Source organism: Zonotrichia albicollis, chromosome 33 (assembly GCF_047830755.1).
Source record: "Zonotrichia albicollis isolate bZonAlb1 chromosome 33, bZonAlb1.hap1, whole genome shotgun sequence".
NCBI classification, from domain to species: Eukaryota; Metazoa; Chordata; class Aves; order Passeriformes; family Passerellidae; genus Zonotrichia; species Zonotrichia albicollis.
The window spans coordinates 1,431,539-1,459,536 of record NC_133851.1 but is presented as its reverse complement, the minus strand read 5'-3'; the positions used below and the strand labels follow the sequence as shown (position 1 = coordinate 1,459,536).

General features: G+C 60.8%; 2 protein-coding genes across 4 annotated transcripts; both read left to right on the top strand.

The window, feature by feature from the left end:
- The first annotated feature begins 1,154 nt into the window (after window positions 1–1,154).
- Window positions 1,155–20,027, top strand: PMEL (premelanosome protein). 3 transcript variants are annotated; one of them, XM_074530810.1, is made up of 12 exons: window positions 1,155–1,318; window positions 5,545–5,676; window positions 7,420–7,566; window positions 9,442–9,567; window positions 10,758–10,919; window positions 11,914–12,318; window positions 12,953–13,264; window positions 13,741–14,061; window positions 14,153–14,240; window positions 15,857–16,062; window positions 18,362–18,449; window positions 19,756–20,027. In XM_074530810.1, the coding sequence occupies exons 1-12, from the start codon at window positions 1,255–1,257 to the stop codon at window positions 19,913–19,915; spliced, it is 2,211 nt and encodes a 736-aa protein (XP_074386911.1). In that variant the 5' UTR covers window positions 1,155–1,254; the 3' UTR covers window positions 19,916–20,027. The 3 variants fall into 3 exon arrangements, with proteins under 3 accessions (XP_074386911.1, XP_074386912.1, XP_074386910.1); XM_074530809.1 differs by having other exon boundaries at window positions 1,156–1,318; window positions 12,944–13,264; window positions 19,756–20,026; XM_074530811.1 differs by lacking the exons at window positions 15,857–16,062; window positions 18,362–18,449; window positions 19,756–20,027 and adding an exon at window positions 15,079–15,305 and having other exon boundaries at window positions 12,944–13,264.
- A 5,065-nt stretch (window positions 20,028–25,092) lies between these two features.
- PYM1 (PYM homolog 1, exon junction complex associated factor) lies at window positions 25,093–27,860 on the top strand. The gene is made up of 2 exons (XM_074530804.1): window positions 25,093–25,286; window positions 26,505–27,860. Exons 1-2 carry the CDS (start codon window positions 25,108–25,110, stop codon window positions 27,808–27,810), a joined length of 1,485 nt encoding a protein of 494 aa, XP_074386905.1. The 5' UTR covers window positions 25,093–25,107; the 3' UTR covers window positions 27,811–27,860.
- Window positions 27,861–27,998: the final 138 nt, after the last annotated feature.

The following is a 27,998-nucleotide window of genomic DNA, read 5'->3' as shown; positions in this document are numbered from 1 at the left end:
CCCGTGTCACGCACCGGGATCGGGGTCTCTCTATGACTTCGGGGTCCCCCTGTGTCCCCTCCCGAGATCGGGGTCCCCCCGTGTGTCACACACCGGGATCGGGGTCCCCCCATGTCACACACAAGGATTGGGGTCCCCTCGTGTGTGCAGAATTGGGGATCCCCCCCATTTTGTCACGATCGGGGTCCCCCCCGTGTCACCCCCCAGGATTGGGGTCCCCCACTCTCTCTAAACTCGGGGACCCCCTTGAGTGCCCCCTCCGTGTGTGCAGAATTGGGGGGACCCCCCCCATTTTCCTCCCCCGCTTTCCCCCCCCATGGCTCTGTCACCCCCCCGACCCCCCCAAAATCCCAAATAACCCCCAAAAAAACCCCAAAAAACGCCAAATCTCCATCCCTGGGGTCTCCAGGATGGTGGCGCCGCCCCCCAAAACCTCCTCAATGAATTGGAGGGGTCCCTATATCCCCCCTAAACCCCCAAAACTCTGGGGGCGGGTCCCTAAATCCACGCCAAACCCCCAAAACTGTGGGGTGGGGTCCCCATGTCCCCCCCAGACCCCCAAAACGGTCCCGATGTCTCCCCCAAACCCCCAAAATGGTGGGGAAGGGGCTCCCTATGTCCCCCCAAAACTCTGGGGGGGGTCCCCATGTCCCCCATAGCTGTGTGTGGGGGGGTCCCCATGTCTCCCCCAAATCCCAAACCCCCTCACCGGACTGGGGGGGGGGGGTCCCCATGTCCCCCCTAGACCCCCAAAACGGTCACGATGTCCCCCCCAAACCCCCAAAATGGTGGGGAAGGGGCTGCCCATGTCCCCCCAAAACTCTGGGGGGGGTTCCCATGTCCCCCCTGACCCCCATAACTGTGTGTGGGGGGTCCCCATGTCCCCCCCAAAACCCCAAACGGTCCCGATGTCCCCCCTCCCAAACCCCCAAAATGGTGGGGAAGGGGCTCCCCATGTCCCCCCAAAACTCTGGGGGGGTCCCCATGTCCCCCCATGTCCCCCCACTCCCTCCCCCGCACGTGGCCCCACGTGGGTTGGGGCGTCCCCTGAGCGCCCCCCCTCTTTGTGGGCGGTGTTATGCAAATGACACCCCATTGGGGAGAGCTGTGGGCGGGGTTATGCAAATAAACACCTCATTTGGGGCCTATGGGCGGGGTTATGCAAATGAGCACCCCCTTTTTGCGGCGCTGCCGCCGCTGCCGGCGCCTCTGCCCCGGCCGAGCCGAGCGAGGAGCGCGACGCGAGCGGGGACCATGAGGGGGCTCGGGGCCATCGCGGTGCTGGGGGCGCTCCTCGTCCTGGCTGAGGCTCAGAGCAGTAAGTTGGGATTTTTGGGGGGTGGGGGGGCTTCATCCTGTGGGGTTTTGGGGTGCAGAGCCCACCCTGAAAGGGAAATCCTTCATAGAGTTGGGTTGTACCCCGATAATCCCCATTTGGGGTTCGGGTTAGAGGCATAAATAGCTTTTTTTGGAGGATCAGAGCTTTATCCTGTGGGGTTTTGGGGTGCAGAGCCCACCCTGAAAGGGAAATCCTTCATGGAGTTGAGTTGCACCCCAGTATTTCCCCTCTGGGTGTGGTTTTGAGTTAAGGTTGGTGGCATAAATGGGTTTTTTTGGGGTGTGGAGGGCGTCATCCTTTGGGGTTTTGGGGTGCAGAGCCCACCTGAAAGGGAAATCCTTCATAGAGTTGGGTTGTACCCCAATAATCCCCATTTGGGGTGGTTGTGGGGTCTCTAGAAGTGGTTTTGGGGTCCTTGGGGCTGGTTTGGGGTTTGGGTTAGAGGCATAAATGGGGTTTTTTTTGGGGTGGCGGGAGTCCAGAGTTCCATCTTTTGGGAGTTTTGGGGTGCAGAGCCCACCCTGAAAGGGAAATCCTTCATAGAGTTGGGTTGTACCCCGATAATCCGCATTTGGGGTTCGAGTTAGAGGCATAAATGGCTTTTTTTGGAGGGTCAGAGCTTCATCCTGTGGGGTTTTGGGGTGCAGAGCCTACCCTGAAAGGGAAATCCTTCATGGAGCTGAGTCGCACCCCAATAATTCCCCTCTGGGGTGGTTGTGGGGTCTCTAGAAGTGGTTTTGGGGTCCCTGGGGCTGGTTTGGGGTTCGAGTTAGAGGCATAAATTGGGGTTTTTTGGGGTGGCAGGAGTCCAGAGTTCCATCTTTTGGGGTTTTGGGGTGCAGAGCCCACCCTGAAAGGGAAATCCTTCACACAGTTGGGTTGTACCCCGATAATCCGCATTTGGGGTTCGAGTTAGAGGCATAAATGGCTTTTTTTGGAGGGTGAGAGCTTCATCCTGTGGAGTTTTGGGGTGCAGAGCCCACCCTGAAAGGGAAATCCTTCATGGGGTTGGGTTGTACCCCAATATTCCCCCTTTGGGATGGTTTTGGGTTCAGGTTAGAGGCATAAATTGGGTTTTTTTGGGGTGCAGGGGGTGTCAAGAGTTCCATCTTATTAGGGTTTTGGGGTGCAGAGCCCTCTCTTAAAGGGAGATCCTTCACGAAGCTGGGTTGAACCCCGATATTCCCATTTGGGGGTGGTTTTGGCGTCTCTAGGGGTGGATTTTGGGGTTCCCGGGAGTGGTTTTGGGGTCTCTGGGGGAGATTTTGGGGTCTCTGGGGGTGGATTTTGGGGTATCTGGGGGTGATTTTGGGGTCTCTGGGGTGATTTTGGGGTCTCTGGGGGTGGGTTTGGGGTCTCTGGGGGAGATTTTGGGGTCTCTGGGGGTGATTTTGGGGTCTCTAGGGGTGGATTTTGGGGTCTCGGGGTGGATTTGGGGTTTCTGGGGGTGATTTTGGGGTGGATTTTGGGGTCTCTGGGGGTGATTTTGGGGTGGATTTTGGGGTCTCTAGGGGTGGATTTGGGGTCCCTGGGGGTGGATTTTGGGGTCTCGGTGTGGATTTGGAGTCTCTGGGGGTGGATTTGGGGTTTCTGGGGGTGATTTTGGGGTGGATTTGGAGTCTCTGGTGGTGATTTTGGGGTGGATTTTGGGGTCTCTGGGGGGTGATTTTGGGGTCTCTGGGGGTGGATTTGGGGTCCAACGCTGGGGGGGGGTCACAGGGGACTTTGCAGCCCCCCAACACTGGGGTGACCCTGCAGCCCCCCCAGGCCGGGGTGTCCCCGTCCCGTCCCGGCCCGGCCCGGCCCGGCTCAGCTGAGCGTCACATGCAGCGGCTTTGGGGCCACGTGACGGCTTTGGCCGCGCGTGCCTCGGCCCGAGCTCCGTCACGAGGGCCCCGAGCCCCCCCCGGGTCCCCCCCGGGTCCCCCCAGGGTCGGGGGGACACCCCAGGGTGGGGGGGGGCAGACCCCGGCAAAGGGGAGACACCTGGGTCATGTTGGGGGGACATTGGGGACATTGGGGACCTCAGTGACACCTGAGAGTTGGGGACATGGGGGACACTGGGGACTTGTCAAACTCCCAAGAATTGGGGACACAGGGGACCTGGCAGTGTCCTGAGAGTGGGGGACATTGGGGACATTGGGGACCTCACTGACCCCTGGGAGTTGGGGACATTGTGGGGACCTGGGAGTGTCCTGAAAGTGAGGGACAAGGGGACCTTGTCAGACCCCTCCATGTTGGGGACATCGGGGACATTGGGGACCTCAGTGACACCTGAGACTTGGGGACACTGGGAACATGGCAGTGTCTTGGGAGTGTCCTGGGAATGGGGGACACTGGGGACGTTGGGGACCTCAGTGACACCTGGGACTTGGGGACATGGGGGACAATGGGGACTTGTCAAACTCCCAAGAATTGGGGACACAGGGGACCTGGCAGTGTCCTGAGAGTGGGGGACATTGGGGACCTCAGTGAGCACCGAGAGCTGGGGACATTGGGGACCTTGGGGACCTCAGTGACACCTGAGAGTTGGGGACATTGGGGACCTCACTGAGCACCGAGAGCTGGGGACATTGGGGACATTGGGGACCTCAGTGACCCCTGGGTCTTGGGGACATTGTGGGGCCTGGAGTGTCCTGAAAGTGAGGGACCCTTGCAAGTTGGGGACATCGGGGACATGGGGGGACCTGGCAATGTCCTGGGAGTGAGGGACATGGGGGACATTGGAGACCTCATTGACCACTGAGAGTTGGGGACATGGGGGGACAATGAGGACTTTCCAGACCCCTGAGAGTTGGGGACATGGGGGGACCTGGCAATGTCCTGGGAGTGGGGGACATTGGGGACATTGGGGACCTCACTGACCCTCATGAGTGGGGGACATGGAGGACCTGGGAGTGTCCTGGGAGTGGGGCATACTGGGGACATTGGGGACCTCAGTGACCCCTGGGACTTGGGGACATGGGGGACATGGGGGACTTGTCAAACTCCCAAGAATTGGGGACACAGGGGACCTGGCAGTGTCCTGAGAGTGGGGGACATTGGGGACCTCAGTGACCCTGGGACTTGGGGACATGGGGGACACTGGGGACTTGTCAAACTCCCAAGAATTGAGGACACAGGGGACCTGGCAGTGTCCTGAGAGTGGGGGACATTGGGGACCTCACTGAGCACCGAGAGCTGGGGACATTGGGGACATTGGGGACCTCAGTGACACCTGAGAGCTGGGGACATGGGGAGACTGGCAGTGTCTTGGGAGTGTCCTGGGAATGGGGGACATTGGGGACCTCAGTGACACCTGGGATTTGGGGACATTGGGGACCTGGCAGTGTCCTGAAAGTGAGGGACAAGGGGGCCTTGTCAGACCCCTGCAGGTTGGGGACATCGGGGACATGGGGGGACCTGGCAATGTCCTGGGAGTGAGGGACATGGGGGACATTGGGGACCTCAGTGACCACCAAGAGTTGGGGACATGGGGGATGTGGCAGTGTCCTGGGAGTGTCCTGGGAATGGGGGACATTGGGGACGTTGGGGACCTCAGTGACACCTGGGACTTGGGGACATGGGGGACATTGGGGACTTGTCAAACTCCCAAGAATTGGGGACACAGGGGACCTGGCAGTGTCCTGAGAGTGGGGGACATTGGGGACCTCACTGGCCCCTGGGAGTTGGGGACATTGTGGGGACCTGGGAGTGTCCTGAAAGTGAGGGACAAGGGGGCCTTGTCAGACCCCTCCATGTTGGGGACATTGGGGACATGGGAGGACCTGGCAATGTCCTGGGAGTGAGGGACATGGGGGACATTGGGGACCTCACCACTGACACCTGAGACTTGGGGACATTGCGGACCTGGAAATGTCCTGGAAGTGGGGGACATTGGGGACATTGGGGACCTCACTGACCCCTGAGACTCGGGGACATTGTGGGGCCTGGCAGTGGAGAAATGGGGGACATGGGGGATGTGGCAGTGTCCTGGGAGTGGGGGACATTGGGGACCTCACCACTGAGAGTTGGGGACATGACAGCCGCTGAAAATGGGGGACATGGGGGACACGAAAAACCTCCGAAAATGGGGACACGGGGGGGGACATGACAACCCCCGAGAATGAGGGACATGGGGGACATGTGGGAGCCGAGAGCCCCCCGGAAGCGGTGCCACGTGTGGCGCTGTCGCTGAGCGGGTGTCGCCGTCGCTGTCCCCGCAGGAGCCGCCGGGCGGGGCCGCAGCCGCGGGCGGGGCCCGGCCTGGGGCGGGCAGGGCCGGCCGGGGCCGTTCGGGGCCTGGGACTCGGCGCTGTACCCGCCCTGGCAGCGCGACCGCCGCGACTGCTGGACAGGTGAGTGCCACCCCCGGGGCCGGGTCACCTGCCCGGGGTGACCGTGTCACCCACCTGGGCTGGCCATGCCACCCCCGGGGCCGGGTCACCCGCCCAGGGTGGCCGTGTCACCCACCCATGGTGACCGTGTCACCTATCCATGGTGACCGTGTCACCTACCTGGAACAGCCGTGTCACCTACCCATGGTGACCATGTCACCTACTCATGGTGGCCGTGTCACCTACTCATGGTGGCCGTGTCACCCACCCATGGTGACCCTGTCACCTGCCCGGGGTGGCCGTGTCACCCACCAGGGCTGGCCATGCCACCCCCGGGGCTGGGTCACCCGCCCACTGTGACCGTGTCACCCACCCATGGTGACCATGTCACCTACCTGGGACAGCCGTGTCACCTACCCATGGTGGCCGCGTCACCTGCCCAGGGTGGCCATGTGTCCTGGGTTGACTATATGATGCTTTTATCCCCAATTGTCTATCATATAGTCAACCCAGGACACCGTGTCACCCACCCAGGGTGACCCTGTCACCTGCCCGGGGTGGCCGTGTCACCCACCAGGGCTGGCCATGCCACCCCCGAGGCCGGGTCACCCACCCATGGTGACCGTGTCACCTACCTGCAACAGCCGTGTCACCCACCCATGGTGACCGTGTCACCCGCCCAGGATGACCGTGTCACCCATCCATGGTAACCCTGTCACCTACCCAGGGTGGCTGTGTCACCTGCCTGGGGTGACCGTGTCACCCATCCATGGTGACCGTGTCACCTACCTGGGACAGCCGTGTCACCTACCCAGGGTGACATCTACTGGCCATGTCACCTACCTGGGCTGGTCATGTCCCTGGTGGGGTCCGGCCATGTCACCGAGCCCCACCCCGATGATGTCCCCAAGCAGGTGGTGATGTCACCTACGCAGGCTGGCTGTGTCACCCACCCGGGCCGTATCACCCACCTGGGCTGGCCATGTCACCAGAGGGATCTGGCTGTGTCACCTGCCCACAGTGACCGTGTCACCTACCCGGACCAGCCGTGTCACCCTCCAGGGCTGGTTCTGTTCCTGGGAGGGTCCAGGCTGTGTCACCCACCCATGGTGACCGTGTCACCCACCTGGGCTGGCCCTGCCATTGACACCCCCCTGGATGCTGTCCCTGCATAGGTGGCGATGTCACCTAGCTGGGTTGGCTGTGCCACCCACCCGGGGTGGCCCTGTCACCAGGGGGGTCTGGCCATGTCACTGAGCCCCACCCCAATGGTGTCCCCGACACAGGCTGGCCGTGTCACCCACCCACGGTGACCGTGTCACCTCCCTGGCCTGGCCGTGTCACCCACCTGGGCTGGCCCTGCCATTGACACCCCCCTGGATGCTGTCCCTGCATAGGTGGCGATGTCACCTAGCTGGGTTGGCTGTGCCACCCACCCGGGGTGGCCATGTCACCAGGGAGGCCTGGCTCTGTCACTGACCCCTCCCTGCTGTTTTCCCCGTGCAGGTGGCGATGTCACCTACCCGGGCTGGCTGTGTCACTGACCCCCCTGCCATTGTCCCCTCGCAGGTGGCAATGTCACCTACCTGGGCTGGCTCTGTCACCCACCCACAATGACCCTGTCACCCTCCCTGGCCTGGCCCTGTCACTGGGGGGGTCTGGCCGTGTCACTGACCCATCCCCTCTGTTGTCCTTGCACAGGTGGCAATGTCACCTACCCGGGCTGGCTGTGTCACTGACCCCTCTCCCATTGTCCCCTCGCAGGTGGCGATGTCACCTTCGACATCAGCAACGACGCGCCGACGCTGGCGGGCGCCCAGGCCACGTTCTCCATCGCGCTGCGCCTGCCGGGCACCCAGCGGGCACTGCCCGACGGCCGCGTGGTCTGGGGGCAGAACTGCACCGTCAACGGTCTGGGAGCCCCGAAACACCCGGAAACTACCCCAAAAATCACCCTAAAACAACCCTGAAACCACCCTGAAACAACCCAAAAACCACCCTGAAACAACCTCAAAAACCACCCTGAAACCACCCTGAAACTACCCCGAAAACCACCCTGAAACAACCCTAAAACCACCCTGAAACTGCCCCAAAAACCACCCTGAAACAACCCCAAAAACCACCCTGAAACTACCCCAAAAACCACCCTGAAACAACCCTGAAACCACCCAGAAACAACCCCTAAAACCACCCTGAAACAACCCCAAAAACCAGCCTGAAACTACCCTAAAACCACCCTGAAACTACCCCAAAAACCAGCCTGAAACAACCCTAAAACCAGCCTGAAACTACCCCAAAAACCAGCCTGAAACAACCCCAAAAACCACCCTGAAACTACCCCAAAAACCACCCTGAAACTACCCTGAAACAACCCCTAAAACCAGCCTGAGACTACCCCAAAAACAACCCTGAAACAACCCATAACTAACCCAAAAACCACCCTGAAACAACCCTAAAACCACCCTGAAACCACCCTGAAACAACCCCAAAAACCACCCTGAAACTACCCCTAAAACCACCCTGAAACTGCCCCAAAAACCACCCTGAAACAACCCTGAAACCACCCTGAAACAACCCTGAAACCACCCTGAAACTACCCCAAAAACCACCCTGAAACAACCCTGAAACCACCCTGAAACAACCCTGAAACCACCCTGAAACAACCCCAAAAACCACCCTGAAACAACCCTAAAACAACCCTGAAACCACCCTGAAACAACCCTGAAACAACCCCTAAAACCAGCCTGAGACTACCCAAAAACAACCCTGAAACAACCCGTAACTAACCCAAAAACCACCCTGAAACAGCCCGGAAACCACCCTGAAACAACCCTGAAACCACCCTGAAACAACCCCAAAAACCACCCTGAAACAACCCCAAAAACAACCCTGAAACAACCCCAAAAACCACCCTGAAACTACCCTGAAACAACCCCTGAAACCAGCCTGAAACTACCCCAAAAACCAGCCTGAAACTACCCCAAAAACAACCCTGAAACAACCCATAACTAACCCAAAAACCACCCTGAAACCACCCTGAAACAGCCCTGAAACCACCCTGAAACAACCCCAAAAACCACCCTGAAACCACCCTGAAACCACCCTGAAACAACCCCAAAAACCAGCCTGAAACTACCCCAGAAACCACCCTGAAACTGCCCATAACTAACCCAAAAACCACCCTGAAACCCCCCTGAAACCACTCTGAGACAACCCTAAAACCACCCAGAAACCACCCTGAAACAACCCATAACTAACCCAAAAACCACCCTGAAACAGCCCCAAAACTAACTCAAAAGCCATCCCAAAATTACCCCAAACCATCCTGAAACCAACTCAAACCAACCACAAACCACCCTGAAACAACCCCAAACCAACCCAAAACTACCCCAAAACCACCCTGAAACAACCCCAAACCAACCCAAAACTACCCCAAAACCACCCTGAAACCATCCCCAAAACATCCCAAACCAACCCCAAAACCACCCCAAACCACCCAAAACCCGCCCTAAAACTACCCCAAAACCATCCCAAACTACCCTGAAACAACCCAAAACTAACCCCAAAACCACCCTGAAACTGCCCAAAACCATCCTAAAACCAACTCAAACCAACCCCAAACCACCCTGAAACCTCCCAAAACCCCTTAAACCTCCAAAACCCCCCTGAAACAACCCCAAAACTACCCTTAAATCACCTGAAACCACCCCAAACTCCCCAAACCCCGGTGTCCCCTTTATCCCGTGTGTCCCCACGGTGTCCCCAATGTCCCCGCTGTCCCCACAGGCACGCAGGTGGCACAGGGGGACCCGGTGTTCCCGGAGCAGCCGGACGCCACCGGCACCTTCCCGGACGGGAGCCCCCTGCCCCGGGGCCGGCGCGGGAAATTCGTCTACGTCTGGTGGACCTGGGGTGAGTGAGGTGGCACCGTTGTCCCCGGGGTGGCACCGCTGTCCCCAGGGTGGCACTGACCCCCTGAGGTGGCACTGACAGCATTGTGGTGGCACTGCTGTCCCCAAGGTGGCACTGCTGTTCCTGGGGCGGCACCAAATCCCTCTGGTGGCACCGCTGTCCCCAGGGTGGCACTGCTGTCACCAGGATGGCACTGCTGTCCCCAGGGTAGCACTGACCCCCTGAGGTGGCACTGACCCCCTGAGGTGGCACTGACAGCATTGCGGTGGCACCACTGTCCCCAGGGTGCCACCGCTGTCCCCGGGGTGGCACTGACCCCCTGAGGTGACATTGACAGCACTGCGGTGGCACTGAGCCCACTGTGGTGACACTGACTTCGTGTGGTGGCACTGAGCCTGCCATGGTGGCACTGGCACTGCTGTGGTGGCACTGACAGCACTGTGGTGGCACTGACTTTGTGTGACAGCACTGACAATGCTGTGGTGACAATGACACCATTTTGGTGGCACTGATCCTGCTGTGGTGGCACTGAGCCCACCATGGTGGCACTGTCCCCATTGTGGTGACACTGTTCCTGCTGTGATGGCACTGTCCTGATGGTGGCACTGTCCCCACGGTGGTGGCACTGTCCCCATTGTCCCCACTGTCCCCACTGTCCCCGCTGTCCCCAGGGCGGTACTGGCAGGTGCTGGGTGGGATGTCCCCACTATGGTGGCACTGTCCCCATGGTGGTGGCACTGTCCCCATTGTCCCCATTGTCCCCATTGTCCCCACTGTCCCCAGGGCGGTACTGGCAGGTGCTGGATGGGCCGGTGTCCCAGCTCACGGTGGCACTGTCCCCACTATGGTGGCACTGTCCCCATTGTCCCCATTGTCCCCATTGTCCCCACTGTCCCCAGGGCGGTACTGGCAGGTGCTGGGCAGGATGTCCCCATGGTGGTGGCACTGTCCCCATTGTGGTGGCACTGTCCCCATTGTCCCCATTGTCCCCATTGTCCCCATTGTCCCCGCTGTCCCCAGGGCGGTACTGGCAGGTGCTGGACGGGCCGGTGTCCCAGCTCACCATGGCACTGTCCCCACTGTCCCCATTGTCCCCGCTGTCCCCAGGGCGGTACTGGCAGGTGCTGGGCAGGATGTCCCCACGGTGGTGGCACTGTCCCCATTGTCCCCATTGTCCCCACTGTCCCCAGGGCGGTACTGGCAGGTGCTGGACGGGCCGGTGTCCCAGCTCACCGTGGACACCCAGGGGGTGGCACTCGGCTCCTACACCATGGAGGTCACCGTGTACCACGCCCGGGGACGGCAGAAATTCGTCCCCATCGGCCACGGCAGCAGCCAGTTCAGTGTCACCGGTGGGTGACAGCCGGGGGACACCGGGGGGGTGACAACGGGACACCGGGGGGGCACGGGATGGGTGACGGGGGGGCACAGGGTGGGGGGATTTGGGGTGGGAAATGGGGGGGATTTGGGGTGGGAGTGGTGGGTGAAGGGGTGCAGGTGACACTGGGTGCAGGTGACATTGGGTGTGGGTGACACTGGGTGTGAGTGGCACTAGGTTTCAGGACTGTGACACTGTCCCCACGCTGTCCCCCTACCCTCACTATGTCCCCACATTGTCCCTGCGCTGTCCCCACACCTTCACCTTGTCCCCTCGCTATCCCTGCACTGTCCCCCTATTCTCACCACGCTGTCCCCTCGCTGTCCCCACCCTCACCGTGTTCCCACACTGTCCCTCCACTGTCCCCAACTGTCCCCATACCCTCACTGTGTCCCCTCACTGGCCCCACCCTCACCGTGTCCCCTTGCTGTCCCCTCGCTGTCCCCAACTGTCCCCATACCCTCACCATGTCCCCAACTGTCCCCCACCCTCACCGTGTCCCCTTGCTGTCCCCAACTGTCCTCTCACCTTCACACTGTCCCCGCTCTGTCCCCTCGCTGTCCCTCCACTGTTGCCCCCCCCTCACGCTGTCCCCCCACCCTCACTATGTCCCTGGGCTGTCCCCAACTGTCCCCATACCCTCACCATGTCCCCATCTGTCCCCACCCTCACCGTGTCCCCACGCTGTCCCCTCGCTGTCCCCCCACCCTCACTATGTCCCTGGGCTGTCCCCAACTGTCCCCATACCCTCACCGTGTCCCCTCGCTGTCCCTCCACTGTCGCCCCCCCTTCACGCTGTCCCCTCGCTGTCCCCAACTGTCCCCATACCCTCACCTTGCCCCCTCGCTGTCCCCACCCTCACCGTGTCCCCTTGCTGTGCCCCCTCACGCTGTCCCCACGCTGTTCCCCCCCCCACGCTGTCCCCTCTCTGTTCCCCCCCCCTCACGCTGTCCCCACGCTGTCCCCAGACCAGGTCCCGCTCTCGGTGGCGGTGTCGCAGCTCCCGGACGCGGCGGTGCCGGTGCCCGGCGGTGGCGGTGCCTTCGTGCGGAACCGCGCGGTGGCGTTCGCGGTGCGGCTGCACGACCCGAGCCGGTACCTGCGCCACGCCGACGTGTCCTTCTCGTGGGACTTCGGCGACCAGAGCGGGACCCTCATCACGCGCAGCGCCACCGTCACCCACACCTATCGCGACATCGGCACCTTCTCGCCGCGCCTGGTGCTGCAGGCCGCCATCCCGCTCAGCCCCTGCGGGCCCAGCACGGCCCCCGCCGTCACCACCGGCGGTGGCACCGAGCCCGCGGCCACCACCGGAGGTGGCACCGAGCCCGCGGCCACCACGGCCACCCCCGCCTCGGGGGGACAGAGCACGGGTAAGGGGATGGGGGATAGGGTGGGGTCGGTGTCACCGTGGGGTGGGGGACAGGCTGGGGTTGTCACAGTGGGTGGTTTGTGGCACTGGTGTCGCCAAACCCCCCAGAGCCACCACAATCCATGGTGTGTGTCACCAGTGTCCCCAAACCTCCAGAGCCACCACAATCCATGGTGTGTGTCACCAGTGTCCCCAAACCCCCCAGAGCCACCACAATCCATGGTGTGTCACCAGTGTCCCCAAACCCCCCAGAGCCACCACAATCCATAGTCTGTGTCACCAATGTCCCCAAACCCTCTGGAGCCACCACAATCCATAGTGGGTGTCACCAATGTCCCCAAGCCTCCCAGAGCCACCACAATCCATAGTGTGTGTCACCAGTGTCCCCAAGCCCCCCAGAGCCACCACAATCCATAGTGTGTGTCACCAGTGTCCCCCTACTCTCCAATCCAGCCCGGATTTGAGGGTCCCCGGGTGACCCCAGCCCAGATTTGGGAGTCCCCAGGTGACCCCAGCCCGGATTTGGGAGTCCCCAGGTGATCCCAGCCCGGATTTGAGGGGTCCCCAGGTGACCCCAGCCCGGATTTGAGGGTCCCCAGGTGACCCCAGCCCCTTTTCCCCCGCAGCCCCCGCAGCCTCCGGGGAGCCGGTGGAGCCCACGGGGGGCTCGGCTGTGGAACCGTCGGACCCGGCTGTCACCGATCCCGCTGTCCCCGTTGTCACCGACCCCTCTGTCACCGATCCCTCTGTCCCCATTGTCACTGAGCCCGCTGTCCCTGTTGTCACCGATCCCGTTGTCACCGACCCCGCCGCCACCGAGCTCTCGGTGCCCGCTGTCACCGCCAGCGCCGCTCCTGTCGCCTCCTCCGCGTCCCCCGCTGTCGCCACCGCGCCCGGGGCCACCTCTGTCCCCTCTGTCCCCTCGGTGGAAGCGACAGCGGCTGCAGGTGGGTGCTGGCCCTGCCCAGGGGTGGGGACACGTCGGGGATTGTCCCCAAGGCCGGGGGTGGGGACACTTCGGGGACGTCCCCAAGGCCGGGGGTGGGGACACGTCGGGAATTGTCCCCAAGGCCGGGGTGGGGACACGTCGGGGATGTCCCCAAGGCCGGGGGTGGGGACACATCGGGAATTGTCCCCAAGGTCGGGGTGGGGACACAACATCGGGGATGTCCCCAAGGGCAGAGATGTCCCCAAGGTCGGAGTGGGGACACATCGGGGACGTCCCCAAGGCCGGGGGTGGGGACACATCGGGAATTGTCCCCAAGGCCGGGGGTGGGGACACTTCGGGGACGTCCCCAAGGCCGGGGGTGGGGACACATCGGGAATTGTCCCCAAGGCCGGGGATGGGGACACATCGAGGATGTCCCCAAGGGTTCCGCTGTCCCCTTGTCCCCGCCCCAGCGTTTCCCGTGTGTCCCTGCAGATGCGGCGACAGACGGAGGTGCAAGTGATGTCACAGCTGCTGCCACAGCTGGATCGGCCACATCTGGATCGGCCACAGCTGGATCAGCCCTCGATGCCACCGCCGCGGCCACGCTCGCTGTCACCGCAGATGCCACCGTGGGAGCCACCGCTGTGTCCCTGGCGGCTGCCACATCTGGAGCCACATCTGGAGCCACATCTGGAGCCACATCTGGCACCACAGCCCAGCCCCTGGCACTGGTCAAGCGCCAGGCGCCGGTTGGGGACGTGCCCTGTGTCCTGTACCGCTACGGCACCTTCGCCACCCAGCTGGACATTGTCCGTGAGTCTGGGGTCCCTGGGGGTCCCCGGGGGTCTCTGGGGGGTCCAACCGGGGGTCCCCACCCTGCTGACCCCCCTGTCCCCCTCCCCAGAGGGCATCGAGAGCGTGGCCATCGTGCAGGTGGTGCCCGAGGGCGGCGGCGGCAGCAGCGTGGAGCTGACGGTGACGTGCGAGGGCGGGTGAGCGGGGACAGAGGGGACAGCGGAGGGGACAGCGCCCAAAAGGGTCCCCGAAACCCCCCAAAGCCTCAAAATGGTCCCAAATCCCCGCAAAAATGACCCCAAACCCCTCAAAAACGGTCCCAAAAGTGACCCCAAATCCCCCAAAATGGACTTGAAACCATCAGAAATGGCCTGAAAATGGCCCCAAATCCCCCCAAAACAGTCCCAAAAATGACCCCAAATGCCCCCCAAAACTGCCCCCAAACCCGCAAAAACGGTCCCAAAAATGACCCCAAATCCCCCCAAAAACGGTCCCGAAAGTGACCCCAAATCCCCCAAAACGGACCCAAAACCACCAGAAATGGCCCGAAAATGGCCCCAAATCCCCCCTAAAACTGCCCCCAAAGCCCAAGAAATGGTCCCATAAGTGACCCCAAATCCCCCAAAACGGTCCCAAAAATGACCCCAAATCCCCCCCAAAAACTGCCCCCAAAAACGGTCCCAAAAATGACCCTAAATCCCCCAAAACGGACCTGAAACCGCCAGAAATGGCCCGAAAATGGCCCCAAATCCCCCCAAAAACTGCCCCCAAAGCCCAAGAAATGGTCCCAAAAATGACCCCAAATCCCCCTAAATGGCCCCAAAACGGCCCCAAAAATGACCCTAAATCCCCCAAAACGGACCTGAAACCACCAGAAATGGCCTGAAAATGGCCCCGAATCCCCAAAATTATTCCAAATTCCTCCAAAAACTGCCCCAAAACCCCCCAAAACTGCCCCTAAACTCCCTAAAAACGCTCCCAAAAACGACCCGAAATCCCCGAAAATGACCCAAAATCCCCCAAACCGACGCCCAGGGTGCCGTCGGAGGTGTGCACGGTGGTGGCGGACCCCGAGTGCCGCACGGCCGAAGCCGAGTCGTGCTCGAAATTATCCCAAATCTCCAAAATTATCCCCAAATGGCCCCCAAAACGGCTCCAAATCCTCAATAACGACCCTAAACCCCCTCAAAACAGCTACAAATACCCAAAATGATCCCAAACCCCCCTCAAAACGGTCTGAAAATCCCCCAAATCTGCTCCCAAAATGGCCCCCAAACACGGTCCCTGAAATGACCCCAAATGCCCCAAAAACGGTCCCAAAAATGACCCCAAATCCCCCTAAATGGCCCCAAAACGGACCTGAAACCACCAGAAATGGCCTGAAAATGGCCCTAAATCCCCAAAATTATTCCAAGTTCCCCCAAAACTGCCCCTAAACCCCCCAAAACGCTCCCAAAAGCGCTCCCAAAAACGACCCCAAATCCCCCAAAATCCCCAAAAATGACCCAAAATCCCCAAAACCGACGCCCAGGGTGCCGTCGGAGGTGTGCACGGTGGTGGCGGACCCCGAGTGCCGCACGGCCGAGGCCGAGTCGTGCTCGAAATTATCCCAAATCTCCAAAATTATCCCCAAATGGCCCCCAAAACGGACCTGAAACCACCAGAAATGGCCTGAAAATGGCCTCGAATCCCCAAAATTATTCCAAATTTCCCCCAAAACTGCCCCTAAACCCCCCAAAACCGCTCCCAAAAACGACCCCAAATCCCCCAAAATCCCCGAAAATGACCCAAAATCCCCCAAACCGCCCCCCAGGGTGCCGTCGGAGGTGTGCACGGTGGTGGCGGACCCCGAGTGCCGCACGGCCGAGGCCGAGTCGTGCTCGCCGGTGTCGCCGTCGCCGCCGGGCTGCGAGCTCGTGCTGCGCCAGGACTTCAACCGCAGCGGCCTCTTCTGCCTCAACGTGTCCCTGGCCAACGGCAACGGGCTGGCCGTGGCCACGACACGCGTGGCCGTGGGAGGTGCGACACCGGGACGGGGTCCCCAAGGTCCCCTGGGTGTCCCCTGGGTGGTTCCGGGTCCGGGGAAGTGGCGGGGACAGGTCCCGGGGGTGTCCCCAATGTCCCTGGCCGTGGCCTCCACCCGCGTGGCCGTGGGAGGTGGAAGCGGCGGGGACACGGGGACAGGGTCCCCAAGATGCCCTGGGTGTCCCTTAATGGGTGATTCCTGGTCCCAGTACGTGGCACAGGGTCCTGGAATGTCCCCAATGTCCCCTGGGTGTCCCCTGGGTGGGATTGGGTGGTTCCGGGTCCGGGGAAGTGGCGGGGACAGGTCCCGGGGGTGTCCCCAATGTCCCTTGGAAGGGGCAGAGCTGTCCCTGGGCGTGGCCTCCACCCGCGTGGCCGTGGGAGGTGCGACACTGGGACGGGGTCCCCAAGGTCTCCAATGTCCCCAAGATCCCCTGGGTGTCCCCTGGGTGGGGCTGGGTGGTTCCGGGTCCGGGGAAGTGGCGGGGACAGGTCCCGGGGGTGTCCCCAATGTCCCTGGCCGTGGCCACCACCCGCGTGGCCGTGGGAGGTGGAAGCGGCGGGGACACGGGGACAGGGTCCCCAAGATCCCCTGGGTGTCCCTTAATGGGTGGTTCCTGGTCCCAGTACGTGGCACAGGGTCCTGGAATGTCCCCAAGGTCCCCTGGGTGTCCCCTGGGTGGTTCCGGGTCCGGGGAAGTGGCGGGGACAGGTCCCGGGGGTGTCCCCAATGTCCCTGGCCGTGGCCTCCACCCGCGTGGCCGTGGGAGGTGCGACACTGGGACGGGGTCCCCAATGTCCCCTGGGTGTCCCCTGGGTGGTTCCGGGTCCGGGGAAGTGGCGGGGACAGGTCCCGGGGGTGTCCCCAATGTCCCTTGGAAGGGGCAGAGCTGTCCCTGGGCGTGGCCTCCACCCGCGTGGCCGTGGGAGGTGGAAGCGGCGGGGACACGGGGACACGGGGACAGGGTCCCCAAGATGCCCTGGGTGTCCCTTAATGGGTGGTTCCTGGTCCCAGTACGTGGCACAGGGTCCTGGAATGTCCCCAAGGTCCCCTGGGTGTCCCCTGAATGGGATTGGGTGGTTCCTGGTCCAGGGACGTGACAGGGACAGGGGGAAAAGGGTCCCTAAGGTCCCCTGGGTGGCACTGGGGTGTTTCTGTTCTGTCAGAGGTGGCACAGGGTCCTGGGATGTCCCCAATGTCCTCTGGGTGGCACTGGCTGGTCCCTGATCCAGAGGAGGTGGCACAGGGGCTTGAGGATGTCCCCTGGGTGGGGCTGGGCAGTTCCTGGTCCTGGGAGGTGGCACTGGGGCTTGGGGACGTCCCCAATGTCCCCTGGGTGGGGTTGGGTTGTCCTTGGCCTGAAGGAGGTGGCACCTGGCCGTGGCCACCACGCACGTGGCCGTGGGAGGTGCGACACCGGGACGGGGTCCCGAGGTCCCCTGGGTGTCCCCTCAGTGTCCCCTGGGTGTCCCTTGGGTAGGCACTGGTGTCCCTTGAATGGGGCTGGGCGGTTCCTGGTTCCAGGAGGGTGGCACTGGGGCTTGGGGATGTCCCCAATGTCCCCTGGGTGGGATTGAGCTGTCCCAGTCCAACCAGAGGTGACAGGGGCAAGGTCTGGGGATGTCCCCAAGGTCCCCTGGTGGGACTGAGCTGTCCCTGCTCTGGGGGGTGACAGGGACACAGGGACAGGTCCCGGCCATGTCCCCAAGGTCCCCCCTGGTGGCACCGGGCTGTCCCTGCTCTGGGAGGTGACAAGGACACAGGGACAGGTCCCGGGGATGTCCCCAAGGTCCCCTGGGTGGGGCTGAGCTGTCCCTGCTCTGCTGGAGATGACAAGGACAGGTCCTGGGGATGTCCCCAATGTCCCCTGGGTGGGATTGAGCTGTCCCAGTCCTACCAGAGGTGACAGGGACAGGTCCCGGGGATGTCCCCAAGGTCCCCTGGTGGCACTGGGCTGTCCCTGCTCTGGGGGGTGACAGGGACACAGGGACAGGTCCCGGCCATGTCCCAAGGTCCCCCCTGGTGGCACCGGGCTGTCCCTGCTCTGGGAGGTGACAAGGACACAGGGACAGGTCCCGGGGATGTCCCCAATGTCCCCTGGGTGGGATTGAGCTGTCCCTGCTCTGCTGGAGATGACAAGGACAGGTCCTGGGGATGTCCCCAATGTCCCCTGGGTGGGATTGAGCTGTCCCAGTCCTACCAGAGGTGACAGGGGCAGGGTCTGGGGATGTCCCCAAGGTCCCGGGATGTCCCCAAGGTCCCCTGGTGGCACCGGGCTGTCCCTGTCCCCAGGAGCCAGCCCGGCCAGCGGTCACACCACGCTGTTCGTGGGACTCGTGCTGGTGGCGGCCGCCCTGGGCACGGCCGCGTACACCTACAGGTGAGGGGACAGCGGGGACAATGGGGACACTGGGGACGTTTGGGACAGCGGGGGGATCGGGGACATCGGGGGACACTGGGGGGATTGGGAACAGTGGAGGATTGGGGACATCGGGGACAGCAGGGACATCGGGGGGATTGGGGACATTGGGAACACATGGAGGGGAGCAGGGTGAGAGGACATTGGGGGACATGGGGGAGTTGGGGACATTGGGGACAGCGGAGACATTGGGGACATTAGGGGGTGGAGGTGACACTGTGGGGACATTGGGGACACTTTTATGGGGTTATTATGGGGTTGGGGACATCGGGGACACTCCCTATGGGGTGGAGGTGACACCGTGGGGTTGGGGACACTCTTTATGGAGTTGGGGACATTGGGGACACTCTCTATAGATTTGGGGACACTCTGTGGGGTTGGGGACACTTTTTATGGGGTTATTATGGGGTTGGGGACATCGGGGATACTCTTTATGGGGTGGAGGTGACCCTGTGGGGTTGGGGACACTCTGTGGGGGTGGGGACACTTTTTATGGGATTGGGGACACTTTTTATGGGGTTGTTATGAGGTTGGGGACATTCCCTATGGGATGGAGGTGACTCTGTGGGGTTGGGGACACTTTGTGGGGTTGGGGACACTCTCTATGGAGTTGGGGACACTCCCTATAGGTTTGGGGACACTCTGTGGGGTTGGGGGCACTTTTTATGGGATTGAGGACATCAGGGACACTCCATGGCATGGATGTGACACCGTGGGGTTGGGGACATTGGGGACACTCTTTATGGGTTTGGGGACACTCTTTATGGAGTTGTTACGGGGTTGGGGACATCGGGGACACTCTCTGTGGGGTTGGGGACACTCTGTGGGGTTGGGGACACTTTTGTTTGGGGACACTCTTTATGGAGTTGTTACGGGGTTGGGGACATCGGGGACACTCTCTGTGGGGTTGGGGACACTCTGTGGGGTTGGGGACACTTTTTATGGGATTGAGGACATCAGGGACACTCCATGGCATGGACATGACGCTGTGGGGTTGGGGACATTGGGGACACTTTCTGTGGGCTTGGGGACACTTTGTGGGGTTGGGGACACTCTTTATGGAGTTGTTATGGGGTTGGGGACATCGGGGACACTTTCTGTGGGGTTGAGGACACTCTGTGGGATTGGGGACACTCTGTGGGGTTGGGGACACTCTTTATGGAGTTATTATGGTGTTGGGGACATCTGGGACACTTCCAATGGGGTTGGGGACATCGGGGACACCCCCAACAAGGCCGTGACCCCGTGTCCCCCCCCTCCCCTCCAGACGAGCCAAGTCACCGTCGCTGTCCCCGGTGTCCCCTCCGGGCCGGTCGCGGCCGTGGCTGTCCCCAAATGTCCCCGCGGTTCGGCGGCTGCTGCAGCGCGCCCTGGGGGCGCCCCCGAGCGGCGAGAGCAGCCCCCTGCTCCGGGCCCGCTCGGTTTAGGGACCCCCGCCCCAAAATCCTACCCCAAACACCCCCCCGGAGCTGGGGACAGACGTGGTGGCCTTGGTGGCACCGGGATTAAAGCTGCGATGCGCCCAAAGCTTTGGCTCTGTGTGATTTTAGAGGGGTCTGGGGGGGTTTGGAGGGGGTCCTGGAGGGGTTTTAGGGGGCTCTGAGGGGATCCAGGAGGGTTTTGGGGGGATTTGGGGGAATTTGGAGGAATTTTGGGGCAGTTTTGGGGAGTGTCTGAGGTGATCTGGGGGGATTTTGGGGGGCTCTTGGGTGGATTTGGGGGGCTCTGAGGGGTCCTGGAGGGTTTTGGGGGGATTCTGGGGGGATTCTGGGGAATTTGGGGGGATCCGGGGGATTTTGGGAGTGTCTGAGGTGATCTGGGGGGATTTTGGGGGGCTCTTGGGTGGATTTGGGGGGCTCTGAGGGGTCCTGGAGGGATTTTAGGGGGCTCTGAGGGGATCCAGGAGGGTTTTGGGGGGATTTTATGGAATTCGGGGGGATCCGGGGGGATTTTGGGAGTGTCTGAGGTGATCTGGGGGGATTTTGGGGGGCTCTTGGGTGGATTTGGGGGGGTCTGAAGGGTCCTGGAGGGATTTTAGGGGGTTCTGAGGGGATCCAGGAGGGTTTTGAGGTGATTTTGGGGGATTCTGGGGAATTTTGGGGATACGGGGGGGATTTTGGGAGTGTCTGAGGTGATCTGGGGGATTTTGGGGGCTCTTGGGTGGATTTGGGGGGCTCTGAGGGGATCCAGGAGGGTTTTGAGGTGATTTTGGGGAATTTGGGGGGATCCGGGGGGATTTTGGGAGTGTCTGAGGTGATCTGGGGGGATTTTGGGGGGGCTCTTCAGTGGATTTGGGGGGCTCTGAGGGGTCCTGGAGGGATTTTAGGGGGCTCTGAGGGGATCCAGGAGGGTTTTGGGGGGATTCTGGGGAATTTGGGGGGATCCGGGGGGGATTTTGGGGCATTTTTGGGAGTGTCTGAGGTGATCTGGGGGGATTTTGGGGGGGCTCTTGGGTGGATTTGGGGGGCTCTGAGGGGTCCTGGAGGGGTTTTAGGGGGCTCTGAGGGGATCCAGGAGGGATTTTAGGGGGCTCTGAGTGGACCCAGGAGGGTTTTGGGGGGATTTTGGGGAATTTGGGGGGATCCGGGGGGATTTTGGGAGTGTCTGAGGTGATCTGGGGGAATTTTGGGGGGCTCTTGGGTGGATTTGGGGGCTCTGAGGGGTCCTGGAGGGTTTTGAGGTGATTTCGGGGAATTTGGGGGGATCCGGGGGATTTTGGGAGTGTCTGAGGTGATCTGGGGGGATTTTGGGGGGGCTCTTGGGTGGATTTGGGGGCTCTGAGGGGTCCTGGAGGGATTTTAGGGGGCTCTGAGGTGACCCATGAGGTTTTGGGGGGATTTTGGGGATTTCGGGGGGATCCGGGGGATTTTGGGAGTGTCTGAGGTGATCTGGGGGGATTTTGGGGGGGCTCTTGGGTGGATTTGGGTGGCTCTGTGGGTCCTGGAGGGATTTTAGGGGGCTCCGAGGGATCCAGGTGGATTTTAGGGGCTCTGAGTGACCCATGTGGTTTTGGTGGGATTTTGGGAATTTGGGGGATCCGGGGGATTTTGGGATGTCTGAGTGATCTGGGGGATTTTGGGGGCTCTTGGGTGGATTTGGGGTGCTCTGGGGGATCCTGGGAGGTTTTGGAGGGTCTTGGGTGGATTTTGGGGGAGTTGCGTGGATTTTTGGGGGGTCCTGGATGGGTTATGGGGGAATTTTGGGGGGATTTTGGGGGGTTTTGGGAGCCTGAGCCCCTCCTCCAGGACCCCTCTGTCCAGAAACCCGGCCCCCCCCAAAATCGACCACGCCCCCTAATTTACATGTTAAATAAAGATGTCTTTGATTAAATCTTCCAATGTCTTTATTTTTTAATGGCCACACCCTTGTGTGACCACGCCCATGCGCTTTACATATAAATGATAGCCACGCCCCCTAATTTTCATAATAATTAAATCTCTATTTTGACCACACCTTCCAATTTCCATATATGTTAATGACCACAACCCATAATTTACATATCAATGAATGACCATGCCCTCTGGTTTGCATATTGATTAAAATCACGTCATTAATTTTGGATGTGCCCTCTAATTTGCATATCTATGAATGGCCACGCCCCCTCAACTACTACTGGCAGCATTTCCTATTTAAATAATCAACAGTGTCCCTTAATTTCCATATAATTTACATATAAGAAATGGCCACACCCACTTATTTCCATACTGATGTATTCCCACACCCTCTAATTACCATGTGAACTAAGCTCATTTCCGCTGTTAGCCCCGCCCTCTAATTTACATATCCCACAGTTGGCCAAGCTTCCATGTTGGCCACACCCATAATTTCCATATCAACAAATGACCACGCCCTCTACTTTGCATACTAATTAAAAGTCATGCCATCCATTTTGGTCACGCCTCTTATTTCCATACCTATCATTGGCCACGCCCCCTAGCACCACCTACTTTCGATTTAAATGAATAACCACGCCCTTAATTTCCATGCTATTAAACTATATTGTGTAGCCACGCCCACTGATTTCCATATAGTTACATTACCACGCCCTCTAATTACCATATGAAGCATGTCACTTCCGTGCATAGCCACGCCCTCTAATCACCATATTCCGCATTTGGCCACGCCTCCATGTTTTTGGCCACGCCCCCGATTGCGCCGCGCCGCCGCCGCCGCCTTTGCGTCACTTCCGGGGCGGCCCCGCGGCGCGCGCGCAAAGATGGCGACGCCCTATGTGACGGACGAGACGGTGAGAGCGGGGGGGCCCCGCGGCCTGGGGGGGCTCCGGGACCCCCGCGGGGCTGCCCCGGAAACCCCGCGGCCCCCCGGGACCGCCCCCAACCCGCGCGGGGCTCCCGGGGGCGGGAAAGGCCTAAAGGGGGGGATTGGGGGGCGGGACCCCCGTGAGGGGCCTGAGGAGGGGTCCGGGGGTTGTGAGGGGAGGGGGCGGTGAGGGTTTTGGGGAGGGGTCCGTGAGGGGTTTGGGGTCCCCGTGAGGGATTTGGCTTTGCGATTTTGGGGTTCTGAGGGGGAAGTTGAGTTTGAGGTGGGGTCCCGGGACCCCGTGAGGGGCCTGAGGAGGGGTCCGGGTTTGGTTGCGGGGGGGGTCCGCGGTTTGTGAGGGGAGGGGGCTGCGAGGGTTTTGGGGAGGGGTCCTGGAGGTCTTCGTGAGGGATTTGGGGTCTCTAAGGGGGCGTCTCGGGGTCGGGAAGGGTCTAAAGGGGGTTTGGGGGGGGTCCCGAAACCCCATGAGGGGCATTAGGGGGTTTATAAGGGAGGAGGGGTGGGGGGAAGGTTTGGGGTGGGGTCTTGGAGGTCTCCGTGAGGGGTTTGGGGTCTCTGGGCCTGGGGGGGGGGGGTCTGGGGGTTGTGAGGGGAGGGAAGGATGAGGGATTTGAGGAGGGGTCCGTGAGGGGTTTGGGGTCCCCGAGAGGGATTTGGGGTCTCTGGGGGGGGAAGTTGGATTTGAGGGGGGGGTCTGGGGATCCCTATGAGGGGTCTGAGGGGGCAGCGAGGGTTTTGGGGAGGGGTCTTGGAGGTCCCCAGGAGGGGTTTGGGGTATTTATGAGGGTTTGGGGTTTCTGAGGGGTGATTGGATTTGAGGGGGGTCCTGGGACCCCCGTGAAGGGCCTGGGGGGTGTCCTGGGATATTTGGGGAGGGGTCCTGGTGGTCTCCATGAGGGGTTTGGGGTGTTCTGAGGGGGGGTTGGATTTGGGGGGGGGGTGTCCTAGGTTCCCTGAGATGGCTCTTGGGGTGTCCCTGCCAATGTCCCCGAGCCCCCCCCCCCACTCTGGGGGTCCTGGAAGGGTCTTTGGGGTGTCCTGGGGTCCCCCTGGTATCGAGGGCTGTCCCCCGGTGTCCCCACAGTGTCCCCACAGTGTCCCCATGGTGTCCCCACAGTGTCCCCATGGTATCCCCAAGTCCCTGTGTTGTCTGTGGAGCTGTCCCCACGGTGTCCCCATGGTGTCCCCAATCCCTGTGGTGTCTGCAGAGCTGTCCCCACAGTGTCCCCATGGTGTCCCCACAGTGTCCCCATGGTGTCCCCAATCCCTGTGGTGTCTGCTGAGCTGTCCCCACAGTGTCCCCATACCATTCTTGTACTGTCCCCACAATGTCCCCACCGTGTCCCCACAGTGTCCCCATGTCCCCGGTTGTCCCTGCACTGTCCCCATGGTGTCCCCCTGTCCCCAGCTGTCCCCATGTCCCTGCATGTCCTTAGCTGTCCCCATGGTGTCCCTGCACTGTCTCAATGTCCCCAGCGTGTCCCCATGGTGTCCCCACCATGTCCCGCCGTGTCCCCATGGTGTCCCCACACTGTCCCCATGCTGTCCCCATGTCCCTGCATGTCCTTAACTGTCCCCACACTGTCCCCATGGTGTCCCCACCATGTCCCCACCGTGTCCCCATGGTGTCCCCACAGTGTCCCCCTGTCCCCACAGTGTCCCTGCGCTGTCCCCAGCATGTCCCCATGGTGTCCCTGCTGTCCCCACCATGTCCTGCCGTGTCCCCACAGTGTCCCCCTGTCCCCACAGTGTCCCTGTGCTGTCCCCGCCGTGTCCCCATGGTGTCCCTGCACTGTCCCCATGCTGTCCCCAGCTGTCCCCATGTCCCTGCATGTCCTTAGCTGTCCCCACACTGTCCCCATGGTGTCCCCACCATGTCCCACACTGTCCCCACGGTGTCCCCACAGTGTTCCCCTGTCCCCACAGTGTCCCTGTGCTGTCCCCGCCGTGTCCCCATGGTGTCCCTGCACTGTCCCCATGCTGTCCCCAGCTGTCCCCATGTCCCTGCATGTCCTTAGCTGTCCCCACACTGTCCCCATGGTGTCCCCACCATGTCCCACACTGTCCCCACGGTGTCCCCACAGTGTTCCCCTGTCCCCACCATGTCCCACACTGTCCCCACGGTGTCCCCACAGTGTTCCCCTGTCCCCACAGTGTCCCTGCACTGTCCCCATGCTGTCCCCAACTGTCCCCCTGTCCCCACCATGTCCCGTCGTGTCCCCATGGTGTCCCTGCACTGTCTCAATGTCCCCAGTGTGTCCCCATGCTGTCCCCAGCTGTCCTCGTGCTGTCCCCACCATGTCCCGCCGTGTCCCCATGGTGTCCCTGCACTGTCCCCATGCTCTCCCCAGCTATCCCCACGCTGTCCCCGCAGTGTCCCCACCATGTCCCGCCGTGTCCCCATGGTGTCCCCCTGTCCCCAGGCAGGTACATCCCCTCCACGCAGCGCCCGGACGGGACCTGGCGGAAGCAGCGCCGGGTCAAGGAGGGCTACGTGCCCCAGGAGGAGGTGCCCGTGTGAGTGGGGGTCCTTGGGGGGGTCTCAGGGGGTCCTGGGGGGGTCTCAGGGTGTGGGGAGGGGTTGGGTCCCACCCAGGCCAGGCTCTGCATCCCCCAGACCTTCCCTGTCCCCCCATAACCCCTCAAACCCCTTTCTGGACCCCCCCTCAGACCCTTCAAATCCCCTTCTGGATGCCCCCAGACCCCTTCAGAACCCCCCAAAACCCCTCCTGTCCCCCCTAAACCCCTCCAGGACCCCTTAAATCCCCTCCTGTCCCCCCTAAACCCCTCCAGGACCCCTTAAATCCCCTCCTGTCCCCCCCAGACCCCTCCAGAACCCCCCAAAACCCCTCCTGTCCCCCCTAAACCCCTCCAGGACCCCTTAAATCCCCTCCTGTCCCCCCCAGACCCCTTCAGGACCCCCCAAAACCCCTCCTGTCCCCCCTAAACCCCTCCTGTCCCCCCCCTAAACCCCTCCAGGACCCCTTAAATCCCCTCCTGTCCCCCAATAACCCCTCAAATCCCTTCCTTGATGCCCCCAGACCCCTTCAGGACCCCCCCAAAACTCCTCCTGTTACCCCTAAACCCCTCCTGTTATCCCCAGACCCTTTCAAATCCCCTCCTGGACCTCCCCCAAACCCTTCCAGGACCCCTTAAATCCCCTCCTGTCCCCCCATAACCCCTCAAATCCCTTCCTGGATGCCCCCAGACCCCTTCAGGACCCCCCAAAACTTCTCTTTTCCCCCCTAAACCCCTCCAGGACCCCCTCAAATCCCTCCAGGACCCCCCCAAATCTTCTCCTGTCCCCCCCAAACCCTTCCAGGAGTCCCCTCAAACCCCTCCAGAACCCCCCCAAATCTTCTCCTGTCCCCCCCAGACCGTTCCAGGACCCCCCTCAACCCCCTCCTGTTACCCCCAGACCCTTTCAAATCCCCTCCAGGACCCCCCAAACCCCTCCTGTCCCCCAATAACCCCTTCAGGACCCCCCCAAAACCCTCAAATCCCCTCCTGGACCTCCCCCAGACCCCTCCAGGACCCCCCCAGATCCCCCCCAAACCCCTCCTGTCCCCCCCAAACCCCTCAAATCCCCTCCTGTCTCCCCCAAACCCTTCCAGTACCCCTTCAACCCCCTCCTGTTACCCCCAAACCCCTCCACGCCCCCTCCCCAAAACCCCCTGACTCTCTTCATTTATTTTATTTTATTTTATTTTGATTTTTTCCCCCCTTTATCTCCAGCTACGAGAACAAATACGTGAAATTCTTCCGGAGCAAACCTGAGCTCCCACCGGGTCTGAACCCCGAGGCCGCCGCCCCCTCCCCGCCGGGCCGAGGGACCCCCGGGCGGCCCGATGGGGGGGGCTGCGACCCCTCCCCAACTTTATCCAAGAGCGCCCGAAGGAACCTGAAACGCAAAGAGAAAAGGAAACAGCAGCAGGAAAAAGATCGGGAAAACCACGGGGACGGACTGAGCCAGGAGCTGGAAAAAATCAACCTGGGAGGAGGAGGAGGAGGAGGAGACAACGGAGGAGGAGGCGGGACAACGGGAGGGGAGAAAAATGTGGAAAACCCTGGGAATTCCGGCAAGAATTCGGGGAAAAATTCCGGCAAGAATTCAGTGAAAAATTCAGCAGAATCGGGGAAGAATTCGAGCAAGAATTCAGAAGATTCTGGGAAGAATTCAGCAAATTCCGGGATTAAATCGGGGAATAATTCCGGGAATAATTTGGGGAGTAACGTTGAGAATTTGGGGGGTAACATTGGGAATTCGGGGGGTAATTTAGGGAGTAATTTAGGGGGTAACACCGGGAATTTGGGGAGTAATTTAGGGGGTAATTTGAGGAGTAATTCCGGGACTAATTTAGGGGTTAACCTCGGGAATTCCGGGGCCAGTACTGGAAATAATTTGGGGAATAATTCGAGGAAAACTTCTGGAAATCATTTGGGAAATAATAATAATTTAGGGGCGAATAATTCAGGGAATAATAATAATAACTCGGGGAATAAAAATTTGGGGAAAAATTCCGGGAATAATCCCGGAAATAATAACTTGGGGAATAATTTGGGGAATAATTCTGGGAGTAACCAGATGAATTCGGGGGGCAGTTCTGCGACCCCCTTGGGCAGTACCAAGATGAATTCGGGGGGTAGTTCTGGGACACCTTTGGGCAGTACCAAGATGAATTCGGGGGGAAGTTCTGGGACACCTTTGGGCAGTACCAAGATGAATTCGGGGGGCAGTTCTGGGACACCTTTGGGCAGTACCAAGATGAATTCGGGGGGCAGTTCTGGGACCCCCTCGGGCAGCGCCCCCGTGCCCAGCCCGGGCAGCGCCCCCGTGCCCAGCCCCGGCAGCGCCCCCGGGAGCTCGGAGCGCGGCCGGCGCATGAAGAGCCTGCGGAAGAAGCTGCGGCAGGTGCAGGAGCTGCAGCAGCGCCTGGAGCAGGGGGCGCTGCCCGAGCCCAGCCGGGAGCAGCTGGACAAGCTGGCACGGAGGAGGGCGCTGGAGGAGGAACTCAGGGCGCTGGAGCTGGACTCGGAGTGATTGCGGGGTTTGGGGTTTTTTTGTTTGTTTTTTTAAAGTTTTTTTAAATTTATTTTTAATTTTTTGTGGGTTTTTTTTGTTGTTTTGTTTTATTTTTTTATTTTATTTTGGTTTATTTTAGTTTTATTTTGGTTTATTTTGTTTTATTTCTATTTTATTTTGTTTTATTTTTTATTTCATTTTATTTC

Excerpts from the sequence above, each read along its gene's own strand:
- PYM1 (XM_074530804.1), top strand. The coding sequence starts at position 25,108 with ATGCTCTCCCCAGCTATCCCCACGCTGTCCCCGCAGTGTCCCCACCAT. Across the intron at positions 25,287-26,504 it reads CCCCAGGAGGAGGTGCCCGT|CTACGAGAACAAATACGTGA; the intron begins GTGAGTGGGGGT and ends CTTTATCTCCAG.
- PMEL (XM_074530809.1), top strand. The coding sequence starts at position 1,255 with ATGAGGGGGCTCGGGGCCATCGCGGTGCTGGGGGCGCTCCTCGTCCTG. Across the intron at positions 10,920-11,913 it reads CAGCCAGTTCAGTGTCACCG|ACCAGGTCCCGCTCTCGGTG; the intron begins GTGGGTGACAGC and ends CGCTGTCCCCAG. Across the intron at positions 13,265-13,740 it reads GGAAGCGACAGCGGCTGCAG|ATGCGGCGACAGACGGAGGT; the intron begins GTGGGTGCTGGC and ends GTGTCCCTGCAG.